This window comes from Ammospiza nelsoni, chromosome Z (assembly GCF_027579445.1).
Source record: "Ammospiza nelsoni isolate bAmmNel1 chromosome Z, bAmmNel1.pri, whole genome shotgun sequence".
Taxonomy (NCBI): Eukaryota; Metazoa; Chordata; class Aves; order Passeriformes; family Passerellidae; genus Ammospiza; species Ammospiza nelsoni.
This window is the reverse complement of record NC_080669.1, coordinates 1,756,333-1,775,923: the sequence shown is the minus strand read 5'-3', so window position 1 is coordinate 1,775,923 and position 19,591 is coordinate 1,756,333. Positions and strand designations below refer to the sequence as shown.

Sequence of the window (19,591 nt, the reverse complement as noted above, 5' to 3'; positions counted from 1 at the left end):
TGTATACTGCTCCTGCTAGCCTCTCCACAATAGTGGTCTTGATTAAGAGCATTGTTCAGGAAGGGGAGCACATGCATTTGCAGATGGCATAAACATGCTGCAGTGACTAAACAATGTTTGATGAGCACATGCAGCCCTGGCAGAGCCCCAGCTTGTGTTCTGCAAGCCTGGCCTGACAAACTTGAGATAAAACACACAGCTCAGCCACGAGGGGCAAAGGCAGCAGCTCCCCGCTCCCAGGCCTGAAAACAGTTGGTAATAACGGTGTGTGAATAGATGTCACACTCCTCAGTCTTAGGTATTAGCCTGTCTCACAGAAATTAAACCCAAAATTAAGTATCTGGTTATCTGTCTTTCATCTCGTGTTTGGGTTTTTCAGTGGGGGAGTGCTCAGTTTTTACTAGACCCCGATCCAAAAAAATACTATTTTATTATCTTATTCTCGCCACATTTTATCTGTCCCGATTATTTCCTACAAATGAAGACCCTTACTGATAGTGGATAAGGTGAGTCTTATCCTCTGTAAGTTTACATCTTGGCATTCAACAAAGAAAATAGTTGTTTTAGAAAAATTGATTTTAAAACGTTCTGGAGGACCACATTCAAACAGGAAAAATTAAAGGACTGGTATCTGCAAGTTCTTTTCCACAGAAAGAATGTCCTTTTTGCAGTCATGCTGGTTTTATCCCCAGATTACATCCCTGAAAAGAGAACTGCTAAACTGTAATTATGTCAGGTAACCAACAGAGATAACAGCCCCCCTTCCACTGGTTGGCAGAGCATTTCTGCTACCACATGTCCACATAAGGGCCCTATTAAAATCCCTTTCCCAAACATCTTTAGTGATTTACCCACGGCCTGCAAGGATTTTTTGGAACAAAACATCTTAGTTATAGTAGTTTACTGACTTTTCAAGCTAGCACACCCACATAAGAGCAGGCTCATTATTTCTCTGATCTCTTGAAGAGACAACTCATATTTAGTTATTTACATCAAGGAAAACATGGGGGTTTGCCCCTCATCACAGCTAGCAAAACCTTCAGGTGGTCTCAGAAACCTAACAGTTTTCTTGCATACAAATCAGTGCATATAAAACCAAAATAAATACTCTATGTATTAATGCAGTCCTTATTTTAATTCCTGAGTTTTGACCCATGTCCTAGGCAATGTCTCACTAGTTCTTAATGAGATGAAACCTGCATTGCTCAATGTATTCCAGTCCACCAAGTCAGTAACACTGGCACAACCAAAACTGCAGTGGTGAATGGCTGATTTATAAAATCCCAGCAGGTAACAAGACTACAAGCAGGTAACTCCTTTGTGAGCCCATGGAAGTAAAAGATGACAGTGAATTCTTCTGTTTTCAATTATTAGCAAAGAAAACCTCACCAAAACTGGAAATAAAACAGTGCTTGTGAAGGCTAGACAAGTTCACATTTTCTCATAACTGCGTATCTTCCCCACATCACCTCAGGCTTAGACCACTCACCTAAATCAGAACTTGCTAATCAGCAGCTCAAGTTAGTCTCTAAAAGCTACATTAGATAAATCCTTTTCTTGTTGTTTTTTTTTTTTCTCTTCCCTTTCCTGAGAGTGATTCAGCTGAGAGGAGAATATGGATTCAGGATACACTGAAAGAGTACAGTCAGGTTTATTCCAACTAAATAGCAAAATTCATCCCTGATGTTCCTGGGATGGATTATCTATATAGAACAACAGATTCTCCTTCCAGCTGGAATTGAACACGTACAAAACACAACTGCAAGGCAACAAGTTCAGTGTAAATTAATGGAAATGAATCTCCCATTGTTTTTCAAGATGTACAGCCATCAATTAAATGAGCAAAGAACTGGTATAAAAAAAAAACTTGACTGCTTCCAAATCCCAGTGTTTGGCACCTCTGCAGCCCCTAAGAGTAGTGACAATGTTCTGTTAAAAATCTGTGTTAAGCGAATAACCTACAGGTATTATTCACGCACTGAAAAGACAATGTGCTTTTATGAATGGAACAAAAAACAGTACCTCAAACTCTTAAAAAAACCCAAAGCTTAGGACTTATCTGAGAAAAACACATGCAGAAGGACTAGGATTTGGGTTCCAAAAATAAGAAGAAAACAGTTACACTTTGTACCCAACAAAGCGGTTGACATCTAATTTTTAATGAAATGTCAGGCATTATTTGCAGAGGTACCTGAGAGGAACAAGAAAAGAGAATGAAACAAATAATCTTCTATGGAAGAGCTTTTTCCTGGAATGATACTACACAGAAACATACCCTCAAAATTGTGTGATGTACCTGCCTTTCTAGGAAACATATTTTTTGCAAGAGAACCACATTTTCCAGTGAGACTAAAATATTTCAGAACAATTCTAACTGAATCTTCTACTCACCAGCTCCAAATCCATGTGCAATCTGGTGTTTAAAGTTTAAAACACAAAGATGCTTAGACTTTGTCCTCATGATAAAGAACACTCATTCCACATACTGACGCGTAACAGGCAGTAATTAGCATTTTTTCAGATCCTATGGGCAGGCACAACACCTCACAGGGTTTTTAGGTTTTTTAAACTTACCAAAGTTAGTATGGTAAGCTTACCATACTAAACTTATGGTAGTGCTGGTAGTTCCACCAGAAAAAGAGCTGATCTTGCTCTCCTCACTGGACACAGAAATTAGGGACTTGTCTTCACTGTTAAAAGAACATTTCATTTTTATCTGTGTCTACTAATACATACTGACTTCACAGTGGAAAACCAAAGATATGTGTATTTTAAATCACTGCAGCAAAAGGAAAGAAATCAACAGGAAGTGCAGCACTTTCCTTACTGCACATTCTGCAGCTCCCTTATTTCTTCATCCCATCACCTCACATTATTTCCATATTTTTCACTTTTTAAAAAATGCAGGACATCCTGAATTTGCCCTTTTTTTACATTTAAAGACATTTTCTGTAACTGCAGCAGAAGTAATAGAGGTGTTGAAGTTACTCTGAGTTTAAACATATCCATTCAATATTATATAGTGGAAAAGGTGTTATTTTAGTGAACCTAAGAGTTAACATGAGGTTGAGAGCTCTCCTGTGCCTTTGCAGGTAGAAAGATGAATGCTTCCTCTAGAGCTGTGAGAGGTGAGAGAGTTTCTGAAGAGAAACCACTGGTGAGATTCCCATTGGTTTCCAGGCCCTGGCTGCTGCTCATCCTCGCAGAAAATACAGGACTGGGGTCTTGCAGTGAAGGTTTACAGCCCACACACAGTAATCTCTTTTCCAGAGCACCTACTGTCCTCTGTAATTTGTGTTTGGGAAACTAAAGCTTGCCAATATTCTGTGATTTACAGATTTCTTCGTCCTAAAAGGAAAGCATTTGCAAATGAAAGCAAGTCTTGATGTCCTCACAGGGATTTGAAATGCTCAGCAGGTATTCCAAAAAGGGAAAATCTGAAAAAATTGAGAGGAGAAGAAGGGAGGGGAGATGACACAATAATACAAAGAGGGAGAAAGAATAACTGACAATTTTTCTTGCACAAATCCAAATCTGTTGTTTTATGAACACGTTAAGTATACTTGAAATACGTTTAGATTCTCATTGTACTCAAGAAATACAAAGATGTCCTTTATAGTGTAATTTACAGTACACCTTAATGCACTTAAACTACCATTTTTCTCCAATTGGATAGGTCTAGTGAAATACACAGATCCTAACCTGTTGAGAAAAAAATGAAGAGAATTTATACATCACAGTGTTTGATTCCTCCTTTTTCAACAATACCAGTTTTAAAGGCATAAATTGCCAGTATTTTAAATTAATTTCTCCAAACTACTGCTTATCAGAAGCAGCAATCAAATACATAATCTAATAGCTAAGCAAGGAAAATAGCTCATCACCTTCTGTCAGTCACACCTTGTACAGATACACCTTGTAGGTGAATTGCACACCTACTAATATGGTAGGGAATCACTTTCAGAAATTGTTTTTCTTACCTTAAGGCTACAGAAATGATGCATTGGATTTCCAGTGTACTTGAAATACCTGAAGGAACACCCGAGGTGAGATGGGGAAAATCATGTGGCACTCAGAATTCTGAGATTACTTACAAGATAACACTTAATGTTTCTATTACATAAGGCACATCAGAAGCCAGCTATTTCTAAAATGGGCTTCCAAGAAATCCATTCAAGTGTCCACTCTCGGGTCCTGAAGTACACAGACATTAAGTGACAGAAGTGATATGAGAGTCATTACTTTCACACTGACCCAGGGATTAATCATTTCATCCTCCTCTCTCCTCAGCTGGTGGAATTGCCTGGGAAACAACCTGAACTCTCAGTGACCTTTGCTAACCAAACAACACATCCTCAGTGGTTTGGAGCAAAGTAGCTACTCAGACCTTGAACCAAGATAGTTTGGACAGCACAAAGAGCTCTACCAACTGCATTTCTCTCAGTTAGCATGCTGCGAAAAGTTTTGGTTAGCACAAGCTTCTCCAGCTTTTTTTTTTCAACTTTTACTAAACTTACAATGAACTCACAGCCTGACCAGAGAAATGCAGCCACAGGAAATGGGGGAGACAAATAACAGCATCTCTTCCACCATCCTAATTAGCAACAGTGCTGCATCTAAGGTGGAATTTGTTAAGCTCTTACCCTCCCTGTTTACAAACTTAAGCAAAAGGCAAGGGAAAAAAAAACCTCAGAGCCTGTCACATTACTGTAAAAAAAGAGACTGCTAGCACTCAAATAATTGTTTATCAAAGGCTATTTAGTCTATTTAATTGCCAGCCCTGAAGAAAAGAAAAAAAAGAAAGAGCTTGCCGGATTTCCATTATTTATTATATGTGGAGTGACTCGCTGAAGCACTTGGAAAGATTTACTTCCCAGTGGTCACCTACTTAGATCAAGCAGTAAATCACTGCCTCTGCGGCTGGTGTTTGTTTAGGTGGCAGCAGCTGAGCTGGACCAGCCTCGCCGGGGTCTCCGTGTGTGTGTGTGTGGCCCGGCCGGGGCTGCAGCTGGATCCGCACTCAATTCCCGCTGTGCTCCACGGACATTGTTATTCCAGGGTCCTTCCCGACACGCCAGGCACCCCAGACACGGCTCCCACCCGTCCCGAGGGAGGTAAATCGCAAACACGCCGGGATTTTCACCCAGTGCGCCGGGATTCTCACAAAAACACATCGGGATTTCCACTGGACCCGTCGGGATTTTCACCAAAGGCATGGGGATTTTTGAAGGCACAGCTTCTCAGGCTCAGCTGCACATCCTGAGGCACAGCCAGAACCAGTGTTTCTAAAGCTCAGGCATCACTATCTCTCCCGACCAACACTTCAAGATAAATAAGTAGTAAAACCCTTATGAACATTCCTTAAGATAAATTATTTTTCTTATTCTCCTACTTCTAAGAATTACAGGCAGACAGGGCACTACAAAACAAACATGTTACACAATGCTCCCTTTAAATCAGACAGGAATTCTTCATGACTTGGGGAAGTTTTCCATCCATTCAAAACCCAAACCACCAGCACTCATCCCTTACATAAACCTTACATACACATCATTATTATATACAGACTATTATAAACACATTTTAAATTATATGAAGATACAGGTTTGGTTTCATTCCATCAAAGCAGGAGTAGGTGTAACATCCTTTTACAGTTCATGGAAGGAACCTCTTTGCTCGTTACCTGAACAACAGGTGAATCAAACACCTTGTTAAGTTATCAAATGTACTACACTGGCAATACAGATAATTACAGTGCATTTTTCATTCCAGTCCCTTTCAAAGCAAGGGGCACAATGGGGCTGCCACCAATTCTGCCAGAAAACACCTGGGCAGTAAAACAAATTACCATATCAGAAAGCATTTCCCAGTAATATGCCTATGTTTTCCTTTGCTTAACATCACCACACTATTTTCATTTGCACTCCTACAGACCACCCAACACAGTTTTGGCACATCATTAGACTTTATGGAAGCAGAGCTTTAGCAAGATGCTACAAAGAAGGTAAAACTTATTTCAAATACCACGGTTTGGTACAACCATGAAAACAATAAATCAGGATCTAGATCAGAGATTGGCCAGTCATTAGTCCCACGTGGGATGGAGAACTATGACAGAGCTCAGCTCTGGAAATCACTGGGCACAGGTGACTGCTGGTGATCAGCATCATGTTCTAGGCAGGTCCCATTAAAAATAATTAAAATAATCAAATTTGTGTATATAAGCATGCATATGTTTCTAAAAAATAAGGCAAGGCATGTTACTGATTTTCTAAGACTACAAAATTTACTCTCAGGCACCCATATACCAATTTCATGAAAAGATTTTGCAGTAACTTTTACTTACATGGATTAATAAACATTTTATACCACAAAGTGTGACAATGCATTTCAGAAGTTTTTCCATTTTTTTAAAACTAAAAACTGTTAATTATTAAACTGATAATAGATAAGCACTGAGTTTAAGTCGCGTTTAAGCTGCAGAGGAGTTTCTCCAGGCTTCCTCTGCACTAAATTTACATTTAGCTGAATATCAGCCCTCTGGATGTACAGAGCCCAGGAAGATTAATTTCCTAATGTGGTGCTGAAAGAGAGAGATCACAAATACTTCCACAGAGAGTTTGCAAAATGTTTGGAACATATTCTATTACACACCTGAAAGCTATTTCTGATACTTAATTTTACTATTTAATTCTCTACAACTGCTTTGGCAATTTTATTTGTAGGCATTAGTTTTAAAATTATGTTAATTTTAAAATTATGTTTGAGCATTTCAAAATAATCTTGCCTGAATTTTTTTTTTTTTTCTAATTTAGGTGAGTAGTAGACAGAGAGGATAAAGAAACAAGGAAAACAAAAGTGCACGGGAGGATACAATTTGAAAAGGGCAGCATCCACCACAAATCACTCACTTTCTTTCTAGCTTGGCCCATGCAAGAGCTCACAACACTCATTCAATGTGGAGTGAGTATCGCACATCTGATTTTAAAGACCACAATAAAATACAAAAATGTATTTCATTCTCATGGTTTAACAGTTAAATTTAAACATTTATCTACTTACAGAGCCGTCTTTCAGGTTCCTTTCATAGGAGAAGTGACAGGCCTTATTCTGCTCATCCCTCGAAATCACAAAGTTGTATTTGCCAGCTGACTCTTCTCCAGCTATCAGTGCTTTCCTCAGCTCTTCCACATATTTTTCTCTGTCCATTTCTATGTCAGCAGCCTCCCTAGAAATGTCTGATTCAGACACTACCAGAAAAAAACATGTGAGGAACAAATACCCATATGTGTGGGAACATGTACATTATGCATTACATACAAAGCATAGATTAATATACTTTTACATACATATATATATATATATATAAAATTCTCTATTTATATATTTACTCTATATATATATATATATATATACACACAGACATAGTGCAAGATATATATATCCTAAAGTATATATATATATTGATATATATAATTTAAGAAAATATTTACATATATATATATGTATATACAGACACACACTGACTAGATGACCTTAAAGTTCCATTCCAACCCAAGGCATTCTATAATTCTGTGATTTCGTGGAATATTACAAGATTATTTTTCCATTGAACACACATTGGTGTGTCGTTTCCACTGGTGGAAATGTAGCAGGAATACTGGGGTTTTCAGAAGTTCTGTCTCCTTTTTTCCCCATTTGAAAATTGATTATTTCCTTATTCTACTGATCCACAATTCTAGTTGCCTAAAATCACCCAAAACAGTACAGAGTGAAATGTGGAATCCCTTGCAGCAAAAAGACAAAAAGGAGTAGAAAAAGAAAAGTCTGAAGTATTTATAAAGGAAGCACTTGTCTGGAACAGTAATTTCAATACTGAGAAGATAAACTTCTAATAACAGTAAGAAAGTAATAAAAAGAAAGACACTAAAATATTGCAACAGAGCACTGTGGGTTTGTTGGGTTTTGGGGTTTTTTTCCTGTATATGCTGCATGTTCCTTTATGATTTAAAACCAGTAGAACTGATCAATCATTAGGGAAATATGCATAAATCCTCACAGATGTATTTCTTTAACCCAATACCAAGGTAACACACTAGATTACATTGTGTATTTGTGTGCTTCTCCTCCCCTCCAACATTCACTGTTTTCCCTCTCTCCTTAAACATGACTCCTAACACATTTCATCATCACATTAAACATACAAAACCCATGAAAGACAACTCCATCAGCAGCTCTCACTCTCTCCCTGGTAGGTCTTGCCAAGGAAAATAATCCACAGCATGAGAAACCCGAAAGGGATTTCCCACAGCAGGAATATTCTGACCATTGCTTTCCCTCCCTCCAGGTTTTGAATTTAAAATGGAAGCAGTCTCAAAAATGATGTGATAACTTTAGAAAGTGACCAAAATGTTTTGTTGAACGAAAGCACAGATCAGTACAGTAGGAAAGCCTCATGCACAACAACCTCAAACCCAATGAAATTATTCAAGGGACTGAATAGAAGAAATTCAGTAAGAATTCAGAAATTCAGTAAAAATAGAAATAGAAATTCAGTAATAATTTATTAGAAAGGGATCAGATTCTTCCAGAAGAGAAAAAAACTTTACTTTGGATGAGCATCCAATGCTCACAGCAGAACTATTGTGGGCTTCTTTCTTTCCTTGGTAATGGAGTGAGGTCATCCTGCTTTCACTGCCCCTCTGTTTTGAGAAATCATTATCCTCCATTCTACCAGATGCAGGAACTCAACAAAATGAGAACTGTGTCCACCTATTTTTTTCTATACACTACCAGCTACAGTGGTAAAGCCTTCACTTGCAGATATAAGAATCATCTTTTTGTGAATTCTAAGCTGGGGATTTCTGAAGTCACGTAAGAATGAGAAGATCCTTCAAACAGAAAAAAACAATATTTGTCAGTGTTAACAACCTTTTTTTTTTTGTTTTCAAAATAACTTGACTTTACTCCTGCCAAGGCAAGAAAGAAAAATCTTTCATTTCCAGGAATCAGTATTGTAATACATGTATGTGCTTCGTGCAGGAAGCCCTGATCAATGGAGCATTTGAAATGCTAACAGGAATATGGAAGAGCAGATTTAATTTATGTGCTGATTTTAATTTACATTTATCTAATGTCAGACCTGTATGAAACTTGGCTTGTGCAGGAACTGAGGAAGAACAACACCCACTGGGTAAGGAGAAGGAAGGAGGAAAGGAGCTACATAGATACTTCTTATCATTCAGACAAGGAGTCCAGAAAATAGCTTTGCCTACAATTTGCTTAAAATACATCAATCTCTTCTCCCTCTGAAATATTTTTGCTACTGAGAGAAGGGATTTTGATCAAGTATTTGACACTTCTCAAGAAACACACAAATCTAACTGGGGAATCAGGCACATATGCAAAGACCCATCCTCTTATGGAGGTTTCGGGGGGGGGGCAAAAATCCCACAGGCTGAGTTTTTCCTACTGATAATTTATTGTCCCTTTTCCTTCCCAAAAATTCACTTCACCACAAAATACAGCTACCTTTGTCTATTTGAACTGCATGAAAATATTTAAAAAACATCTACAATTAAAGGCTTTATGGACTCCAATTTGCAAATGGAACTTGTGTACACATTTGTTTGAGAATCTGGAGAACACACAAAAGTGTTACTTCAGCATCACTCCAAGAAATTATACATTCTTGAGAAAGAACAAAACATTGCATATCCATGTGCTGAATGGATTAGTTTTAGCTTTGACACACAATCTCTCCAGATTTCAAAGTTCTCTGGCCGCATCCCAGAAGATCATGAACCCCACCTCCTCCATCACTGGGGACAAAACGCCCCTGGAATTTCCACACAAGCTGTAGGACACAGCTTAGAAAGTTTGAAAAGGAGCAATTAAGAGCAGCAATAATTTAAATTAAAGCATTTTTCTTTCCATTACCTGTCCCAGTCCAGGCACACTGACAGTCACTGAGAAGTAAACCAAAGCCAGTGCCTAAATCCTTTTCCCATGACACCTGTACAAAATAGGTTGCTTCTGGATCAGAAACTGGATGAATTCTGTTCAAAGCCTTCTCCATCTTCCCAACACCTGTTTAAAAAGCAAGATAATCTTGTTATAACCACTGGGGTGATTAACAGCTTTGCATAACTAGCTTGGGGCTTCTGTGTGTGGGGAATATACAAATACAAGCATGCTTGTAATTTTATTCTGCTTTCCTCCCCAAATTCACTTTGTCAGAGAACTGGTGATACTTGCAAACAGGAAACTGGATTATAATACGTAAGGTTTCAGTGTCAACAATTAAAAATATTTGAATGGTCTCAAATTAAGAAGCTGTCAGGAAGCTGGGGGACATGAAATTACTACACACAAGCTCTTCCCCATGTTTTTAACGCAATGCTTGCTATCACCCAAAGTACAGAATATTTAACATAATTCAAAATAATCAATATTCATCTGGAAGACTCCCACGTGAAAGCTGCTACTAAGCTTCACAGCAAAGCAGAGGGTACAGCAAATGCCAGCAACTCAACGTAAGTATCTTAAGCACTGGATTCTGCAGAGAACAAAATTCATGATGTTACAGGGAATATTTTTGCTCTATGGGAAAGCAACTTGGCAACTTGTGTTTGACTTAAGATCTTCTCAAGAATCCCATGTATTTATACATAACCTAAGTGAAGTGACTGAGAAAAGGCCACATGGTCACCCACAGACTAAAAATAGCATGTAAAAGGAAGAAAAACCCAGATGAGGCATTTAAATTTAAACTACATGCACTGAGTACAATGGTACAATGGTGCTTGGGCAGGGATTAAATGCTCTGTGGAGGTTTCCATCTCAAGTGCAGCAGTAAATAATCTTGACCAGGATCAGTTCAGGCCCTGAAGGGACTCTGCTCTCCAAGCAGGAGTAAAAGGAAGCTTTTTCTTTGCTCCTGGACATGGAGAAATAAATCTAGGAACAGATTTTACTACCTTGGCTTCCCCAAAAATTGGCATTTTAAGGTTAGGAGAAGCAGCTTTAACTGCAGTTGACTGAACTGTTCCTAACCCTTGCTCAACTCTGCACTCCGTAACATTTCAAAATGCCTATTCAAAAGCAGCAAAATATATGAATTTAAGTGTTGGTTTTCAAGCATAAAGCTTTAATATTTACATCTCTAAACCACAATGGTGTTTACTGTTACAGATGTCACACTCCACCTTTCTATTCCCTGAAAATGCAACAGAAATGAAAACGTTACCAAAACATACATTGAAAAATTAATCTCAGTTAAAAAAAAAAAAAAAAGTTTTCTAGTTCCATCACTAACCAGCTGGCCATTTCTGAAAATCTACAGTGTGTCTGTGCACCTGTAAGCAAGAACAAAAAAATTAAATATTTGAGTGTGGACAGCTAGAACAACGCCTCTGCAATTAGTGACTCCAGAAATTAAGGCATTTTAAATATTTGTGGGGCACTAACTGCCTGGCCATGGGTCAGTAATGAGCACAGAGCAGGAAACACAAGCAATGCATGCTCAAGCACACATACATGCACTCTCCTCTGCCTGCCAGATTCCCTTTTGCTGCTTGTTAATTATGGTAAAACACAGTCTCTCGTGAAATATTTTCAAAGAATTCCTCCTCAGAAAGACAATTTTTTTAAAAATATTTCAGTTAAAGACTGTAAAGCAGTACCAGACAACCCAAACAGACAGCACATAGGGTACTGACACATATATGTATAGTTCACCAGGAACGTTTTCCTTATTTTATGTGATTTTTATCACAAAGTAGAGCAGCATTCAGTGAAAAATACATGCACTAGAGGCTTTCTTATCAACCCAGACTTTTTATAACTAAAAACAAAGCAAGAGAATTACAGTTTTTATTTATGTAACGATGAAGCGAATGAAGTGTGAGTCAGAAAAAGCGAGGTCAAGAGTAGCAGAGGAAAGAAGCCTGTTTATGCATTTAAAGATGCACTAACAAGGTCTCTGAGGCCTGAGACTAAATTCATTTGATATAGTGATGCTAGTTTCCCATGCACGCATCAGTATTTCATTACAGTGATGTAGCACAGCTAAAAATGAAAGTTCTGTTTAGACAGCACTATTGGTACCCCTGTGGTAAAACACAACCTCAACAGAACGAGGAGACACAACCAAGAATAATACCCTGAACTTCAAAACAAATGGAAAATACAGTTTTCCTGCTTTTCCACATTTTATTGTGCAGCTCTGAGAAACAGCATTTTCAAAGGAAGCACAATATGAAGACGCTTTTTCTCCCAGCTTTCATCTCCTCCACAGTGCTCGCTGTCCTTTTCAAAGGAGTGTATTACTTATTAGTCCACGTTTAGGATGTGCCTCTGGAAGAGCTCAGCCGGACTCCATCTCCAAAGCACTCAACTCCTCCAACCCATCAGCAAAAGCTCAAGGACTCCTGGCTGTGTACAATGCCTATTATATGCTTCTCTTCAAGAGGAGGGGAAAACCACCTCCATGAAAATTAGTCTGACCTACACAGCACAAAAAAACATCACTGCAAACAGTAATGTTGTACCTTACTGCTTTTTTGAAAGCAAAACAACTGCAACAACAACTAACTAAAAATCCAAATCCCTTTTCCCCTCATCCCTTTCATGTCCTGAGAACAGAGGCTTGACTGCAGTGTTCAGTAAATGGATAACCCCACACAGTTCAAGCATAAACACAGCAAAATAGACCAAAGGAGATCCCTACTTATTTAACAACTACCAGTTACCACTAAAGAAATTGAAAATACAGACAATAAACGAGGGCGTATTCCTTATTCATTCACTATAAGGTGACTGCATGCACTTCATTCATTCTAAAGGCAAATCTTAATAAAGATGTACAGCACTGTATTTCCAAAAAAAGATGCACTGCTCTGTATTTCAAGAGATGAAATAAAACAATCTCCTCAAACTAACCTGTCTCAGTGCACCCACCTACTCACTAAATTCATGCGTCAAGCTTATGTACCTTTCACAATACTTCTGCCAGACAAAAATTTCATTATATAAGAAAGACAAAACTATAAAAGAGGTGAAACCTTATTTTCTCTTTCACATCTTTGGGGTAGAAAGGTAGGAACTGTGTTTCTGCTCAGAAAGGTTAAAACAGCCCCCTGAATTTTTGAAGTGTCACAATTCAGCAGTCCAGCTGTTGGTGAAGCTTGTTAAAACAAAGTAAAATACAATCATTGCACAAAAGTAGACTGTATTTTTATTGCTACCCAAACTACTGGAAGCAGCCTCTCACTATGGCAGCCTAAAAAGCCCCTCAGAGTCCATCAGACCACAGGAGCACCCTCAAGTGCCATTCAGCACCCAGCCCCTGTGGGCTCTTCCCATTCACCACCTCCACAAAATGAGAGCAGCCGGCTCTTTCTCCCTGCCATCGTTGTGACAAAGCAAAGCCGCAGGCAAGTTCAGGGGTTGGGGCCACAGAAAGGCAGTGTTCCGTCCCTCTCCACGCCAGGGCCCCGGGGCCAGCCTGCAGGTGGGGACAGCAGGGTCCCACCCCAAATGTGTAAATCAGAGGCTTCATTGAGGCCTTTGAACAGTCGGGGATTGAGCTGTCTATCTTTAGCACTCTGTCCCCCTGCTCTTTGGCTCCCGTGAGCGCCATTAGGCAATGTTTCCCTCTGAGGAGGAATCGGCTGTTGGCTGGTGCCTCTGCCCTCGGAACAAACAGCGCACACAGGCCCTTCTGAATGAACAAGACACTCTTAAAATGGGCCCACAAAGAATTTTATATGTTGTTTTGGATAGCACCAGGCATACACCAAAAGCCAAATCTTTCAGGCTGCTCCAACACAGCATCATTGATAATATTCTGAATTTCACCACTTCGTTTTTTTCTTTTTTTCCCCATGCAGACTAATGGCTTTTATTTTTTTTTCCCCAAATTGGTCGGACTGCAGGTGCTCCAAACCTCAGCAGCTATGCTTGGAAGGCTACTTACAGACCAGAAAGAGCCACTATGTCTTTGAAATGAAGCAATTAACCTAAGTGCTTTCTTACTGAGGAAAAATGGGAGCTATCCACAGGGAGTTCAGAATAGAAGACCACACACTGCTATTATAGTCTGCAGTTTGCTTCCTTCTGACACTGCCCAAACTACAGATCATAACCTAATAATCAGAAGACAGTTAATAGTAAATTCATAATCAAGGAAGAGGTACTATTCAGGAGATGCTACATGTTCTCATAAGTAGATAATTGGAGATTTAAACCACTCAAGAAAAGCTCAAGATTGCTTTCAAAGATTAAAACTAGCTATTACCACATTTTCTAACAGAAGGAAATAAGATAATGCCTATATTTATGCATATTTCCAGTGATATATTTCATACAAATTGATATTCTCTCGTGTTAATTTAAAATTCCATTAACTCCTATACTTCAGGAGTAAGAACATTAAAATACCTGACAAAAACCTCAACTCTCAGTCCATTAATCTTAGAACTACTACTGATCCAATAGGGAGTTCCTCTTTTCTCATTTCTTTTTGGAGGAACATGACTGGGCCAACAAACATGAAGACAAATAACACAGAATCTTTCCTGTCCCATCTCACAATAATCCTCCCACTCTTCTGGCCACAATACTTGTTTGACAATGAAGCATGGTTCAATAATAACCTTCATGTGGAACTTACAGATAAATCTGGAAGCCAAAGAAGAAAAAAAAATTAGAAAGAGCTTTGTTCCCTAACGCAACTTAGGGACCTAAGACATTTTTGTATTACATGCACCCTGAGTAATATTTACTTGCTCTTTTGTTTAACTTTACTCTGTCCTAAAAGCACACAGGTTACAATTTCACCAATAATGCAATTTTGTCTTAGAGATAAAAGAAATGAAAAAAAAACTAGCACTTGGATATGAGCAAGAGACTGAATGATTTTCTAACTCTGCGCAGAGGGGTAAGTGGGCCTTTTAAGAAATTCAGTGCTCCATGGCAACATTTGATGAGGAGATCATGGGCCCAAGTGCAGAGAGGAGGCTCACATGGCTCCCATTTGCACTGCTGCCTTCTCACTGCTTCATGGCAGCCACAGCACGATTGGAAACATGCACATGCTTTTTGTGCAATTGTGTGTGTCACCCCCCGAAACAACAGAAACCCCAAGCCAAAAAACCAAAAACAAATTAGTTCTGAGCTTGTCAGGCTCCATGGGGACAATAGTATATGGAAGATTTGCCACAGGAGATCTGGAATCCACGATAAGGAACAACCCTTGTCAGGCTTATTTACTACAGTCACCAGCTGAAAAATGAGGAGAAACAGAAGGAAGCAGACAGTCAACAACCTTTATAGTAGGAATCTTACTAACAAGCCTTGATCTTAATTGTAGCCTGGAGGCAAAGCCCACCCTGGTGTCTTTCATCCCCTTGAAGTCTCAGGCCTAACCCACTACCCACTGCAGGCATCCAGCCTTGCCAAGCTCACTTACAACCATCTACATTAAGCTGTAATAAGGTTAAAAAAAAAGGCCTTCAGTGTATTAAAATAAACACCAAAGTGGGCATTTATACTAGTATATACTGGCAAGTAAGCAGACAGATTTATAAAAGGGGCAGACCCTTTTTTTCTCACCCTTTTTGTAACAATTCTTCCCAAAACTAACAGCAAATCCTCACTTTCCAAGATGCATGGATAAGCCAGCTTACACCAACTGAATGTTACAAACCTGCAAAAGAATAAAATAAAAATAAGTCATGCAACTGTCATGTTTCCTGTTGAAAAAGTGAATTTTAGTAGTGAAGTTTTACCAAAAAGTGCATATGGAAGGCAGCAAAGATCAAAGGCAACAACCAGCCCAGCCTGCAGAGGATAGATCTGGGATGAAAAGTCAGCAAGGCGTGTCTCAGAGACCCAGACTCCCTTTCTCTGCTGCTCCTGGAAGATACAAGTCCCAACAAATACTTTGTAATTCCAACTTGGCAGCAGAACACCCTGGCTTTACAAGGTCCTACCAAAGCCAGTGGTGGCACAGCGCCTTCACTTGAAAACCACAGGGTACTTATTAAGAAAAATAATTCACTTCCTCCTCAAAAAAATGAAAAAAAAAAAAAAAAAAAAAAGACACACATTCCAAATATATATCATTTTCCACGTAATTTCTCTGAAAAGACAGCACTAAAATTGCTGTATGTTTTGCAGATATAAAACAGAAAACAGAAGTTGTGCCAGCCACAACCTTTGAGCCCAATGTATACAGCCAGTGAGAACAAAGATTTGGGAATTCCAAGTCTCTTAGTCATATTTTTAAAAGCATCTCTGCAGTTTTCAGTACCTTAGTATCATCCCTTTGAGGACAGTAAAGTTGAGGACATTTCTGGGGGGAGGACAAACAAACAAACAAAAAAAAAAAAGCAGCATGTTTTAATTACCCTTTGTCCATCCAAAAATACCCCAATACATATGTGTTTTTGATGTATATTTGGATAACAACGTAGTCTGGCTGAGGTATCATCTGTTTTCCAAAACACTGCCTTCTTTAGGATTAAATATTATCAGGATATTCAATACAAATCTGTCGCACAGATTTCCTTTGTTTTCTATTTTTCAGTCCCCACACAGACCTATGCAATTCCACTCAGTCTGATGTGTTTCTCTAAATGTCTGACTTGACATCACTGAGCAACGGATTCCACTAAGTTTGTTGGGTTTTTTTGCTCCTTTTCCCCTTTTTTCTTCTTTTTAAAGTCAAATAAATTTAGTACTGTCAAATCCACAAGAGATCCACAGGCAAGAGCGCCCAGTCTGACACAAAGATAAGTGAAACGAAGAAATCAGTGTCAGGTAGATACGGATGGATGTAATTCTGTGTGTAGGATTTTCTGAGGAGTTTTGAAAAATTGAGCCCAGTAACCTGGAAAAACAAGTTTCACCAAATGTTGCCACTTCAGTGGGACAAGGGCAGGTATAAATATGAAGGCTTACATATCTTTCTCTCCTCCCACCTCTACACCCAAGACTTTTCAAAGAGATGGATTATTTTAATTTCCCGTCCCTGTCAAATTAATAATAAAAAATAGGCCTAGGCTCCAAATTGCTTTATCTTACTAAACAGTTTCCTCAGGCATTTTCTTTGAAGAAAATTCCTGCATTACCCAGTCTTCACTTAACCCAAGTTTTATTATGTTTTTTCTTTCCATCTGCTGTTTATCTATTAGAAAATGCAACACCAAAATCCCTGAAAACAAAGAGCTCATATGGCTTGAATTTATTAATTTAAGAATTGTAATTAATTTTGCTTCACCTGACCCTCACATAAAAATAATTCATAAAACAAGAACAATTCCCAAGGAACTGAGACATTCACTTTCAATGCAGCCAAATTTCAATTTTGCAGCTCTTTATCCAGCTATGTTTATTACTTGGCATTCAACAGTAATTACTCTGCTGATGGATTAGGCTGAGCTTGAAGATAAGGCAAAAAGACCAATATTGAGCACCAATTTCAGCTGTTTCCACACATGGGCACAGGTTCAGCTTGGGTTTAGCTCAGGCTTTGTGATAATCCACATCTGACAAATCAAAGCAGGGCAGAAGCACTAGTTCCTATCATGGCATGTGACAAGATTTTAACAAGGAGGGCACAAATCCCACAACCTCACCAAGCTCGGAGCAAGCAAGTAGATTTGTTTAAAAAAAAAAAAAAGAAAAAAAAATAGATAAAATAAATGAGGACACAGTTCCACCCAAAATTCTGAAGCCACTCACTCTACACCCTCAGCCAGCACTTACAAATATACTGGTTTGTGCTACAAACCACATTTGGAAAGGGAAAAGGGCACAAAGACCTTCACAGGAGTCACTTTTATGTTCAGCATCACAAGTTTTGTACATTAAAAAAAAAAAAAAAGCCTCTCAAGACTCATCAGCTCACTGCTTTTCTAAGCAATTTACTTGACTCTTTTCATGTGGGGTTTTCTGGGTTTTTTTGGGGGTTTTTTTGTTGTTTTTTTTTTTTTTTGTTTTGGTTTGGTTCTTACTATGGACTGGAAACAAAATAAAAACCAGAACAAAACCGTACTGGAAAATTTAACCCTTACCCAAGACACTTGATGCCAGGCAGGGGGTCTGCTCTAGGAAAGCAGCTTTTCACTATTAGTGTTCCCTTACAACTCCTAAAGAATGCTTGCACAGGCGTGAAAGGAAACCTGCAGGCTGAGATGAGGGCACAGCAGGGGCAGACCAGTGCAAAAATGCCACTGGGACTTGAGCTGAGAGGGCAATTAAGAACTCATTAGGAAAATACAGCACAGAACTGCTTTGGCACTGAACCAGTCAGACACAAGCTGGAGATCTTAACACTCAGATTGCAACAAAGCAGAGATGTGAAACACCACAGAGGTCTCAGGGTAAATTGTTGCTTTCCCAGGTAAGTTAATGACGACATAAAACACGGGGAGTGGGGCACAGAAACAGCAGAGAAGGGATAAATATTTTAAAAACAGGTCTCAGTTTATGTAGGGGGTTTCACCTTTGTGTTTCTTGCTCCCAACTGCAGCTGCACATCAGTACCTGAAACACAACAGTGAGCAAACACAACGGCCCTGAAATAATGCAAATACATGATTATTACAAAAACAGCCTTTGAACACAGGAGTCTCCTCTCCACAGCTCCAACAACCTGTTCCAGTGCAGTTTTAGATAAAGAACCTGCCTCTGCATCTTCCTCTCTTTCAGCACTACAAATGCCCTTATTTATTTTGCACCCTCAAAAGTATTTTGATTTTGCAGTATTATTTTATTGGATTTTGAGTACTTTTATTTTGCACCCTCAAAACAATAACCTCAAATTAAGACTACATACTAAAAAATTCCTCCCCTACCTCTTTACTTAAAGAAAAGGAAAATAAACATCTAGTTTGAGGACAATCAGGGCAAATAAAACAAATCCCTGCAACAGACAAGAGTAAAAAATTTATAACATATAAGGCACATTTTTAATCTATAGACTTGTCTGACCAAGGCACAGGGAGAAAAACCCCTTCCCTCTAATACTGCCTTCAGGAGACCATAAAACATTACTCAAGTACTGTATTTCCATGACACACAAGATGTTAGTTCCCTGCCTCTTGCTTCCTAAAACAATTATCCTCCACGTCAGCTTTCAGAGAAATTACCATTTCTGCCCCATCTCCCAGTCCGTGCCTGCTGTGTGCTGGACTCTGAAAATTAAGGTTAATTTTCTCAGCCGGAGTAATTTAATACAAGCCTCCACACCAGAGTCTGATGCTCCCCTGCTTGGCTCAGCCAGCACAAATCTCTCCCCGGGATTTTGTGAGGTTTCACCCCAAGCCCGACACAGCTGACAGCGTTTGGAAAGCCCCAGGCTCCCTCTATCCTGTCCAGCTTCTGTACTGAACAGGGTGGCCTCTAAAACCCCTTTGTAGACCTGTTAACAAACAATCCCTTTCATAATTATTTGAATCATTTATTAAAAAAAAAAAAAAAAAAAAAAAAAAAACACGCACAAAAAAGAAACAAGCGGAGCCTGTGATAGGATATATAGCCTCACTCTTCCTCTAGTTCCATTAATTTTTCTGTCCCAAGATAG

General features: G+C 38.9%; 1 protein-coding gene across 1 annotated transcript in view; it reads right to left on the bottom strand.

The window, feature by feature from the left end:
- XRCC4 (X-ray repair cross complementing 4) overlaps positions 1 to 18,582 on the bottom strand; it is a 134,098-nt gene extending 115,516 nt beyond the window's left edge. The window contains exons 1-4 of the mRNA XM_059492362.1: positions 18,512 to 18,582; positions 15,616 to 15,709; positions 9,940 to 10,089; positions 7,063 to 7,250 (exon numbers count right to left, since the gene is read on the bottom strand). Coding sequence (XP_059348345.1) covers positions 7,063 to 7,250; positions 9,940 to 10,078 — 327 coding nt within the window. The 5' untranslated portion in view covers positions 10,079 to 10,089; positions 15,616 to 15,709; positions 18,512 to 18,582. The remainder of the gene's footprint in view (positions 1 to 7,062; positions 7,251 to 9,939; positions 10,090 to 15,615; positions 15,710 to 18,511) is intronic.
- Positions 18,583 to 19,591: the final 1,009 nt, after the last annotated feature.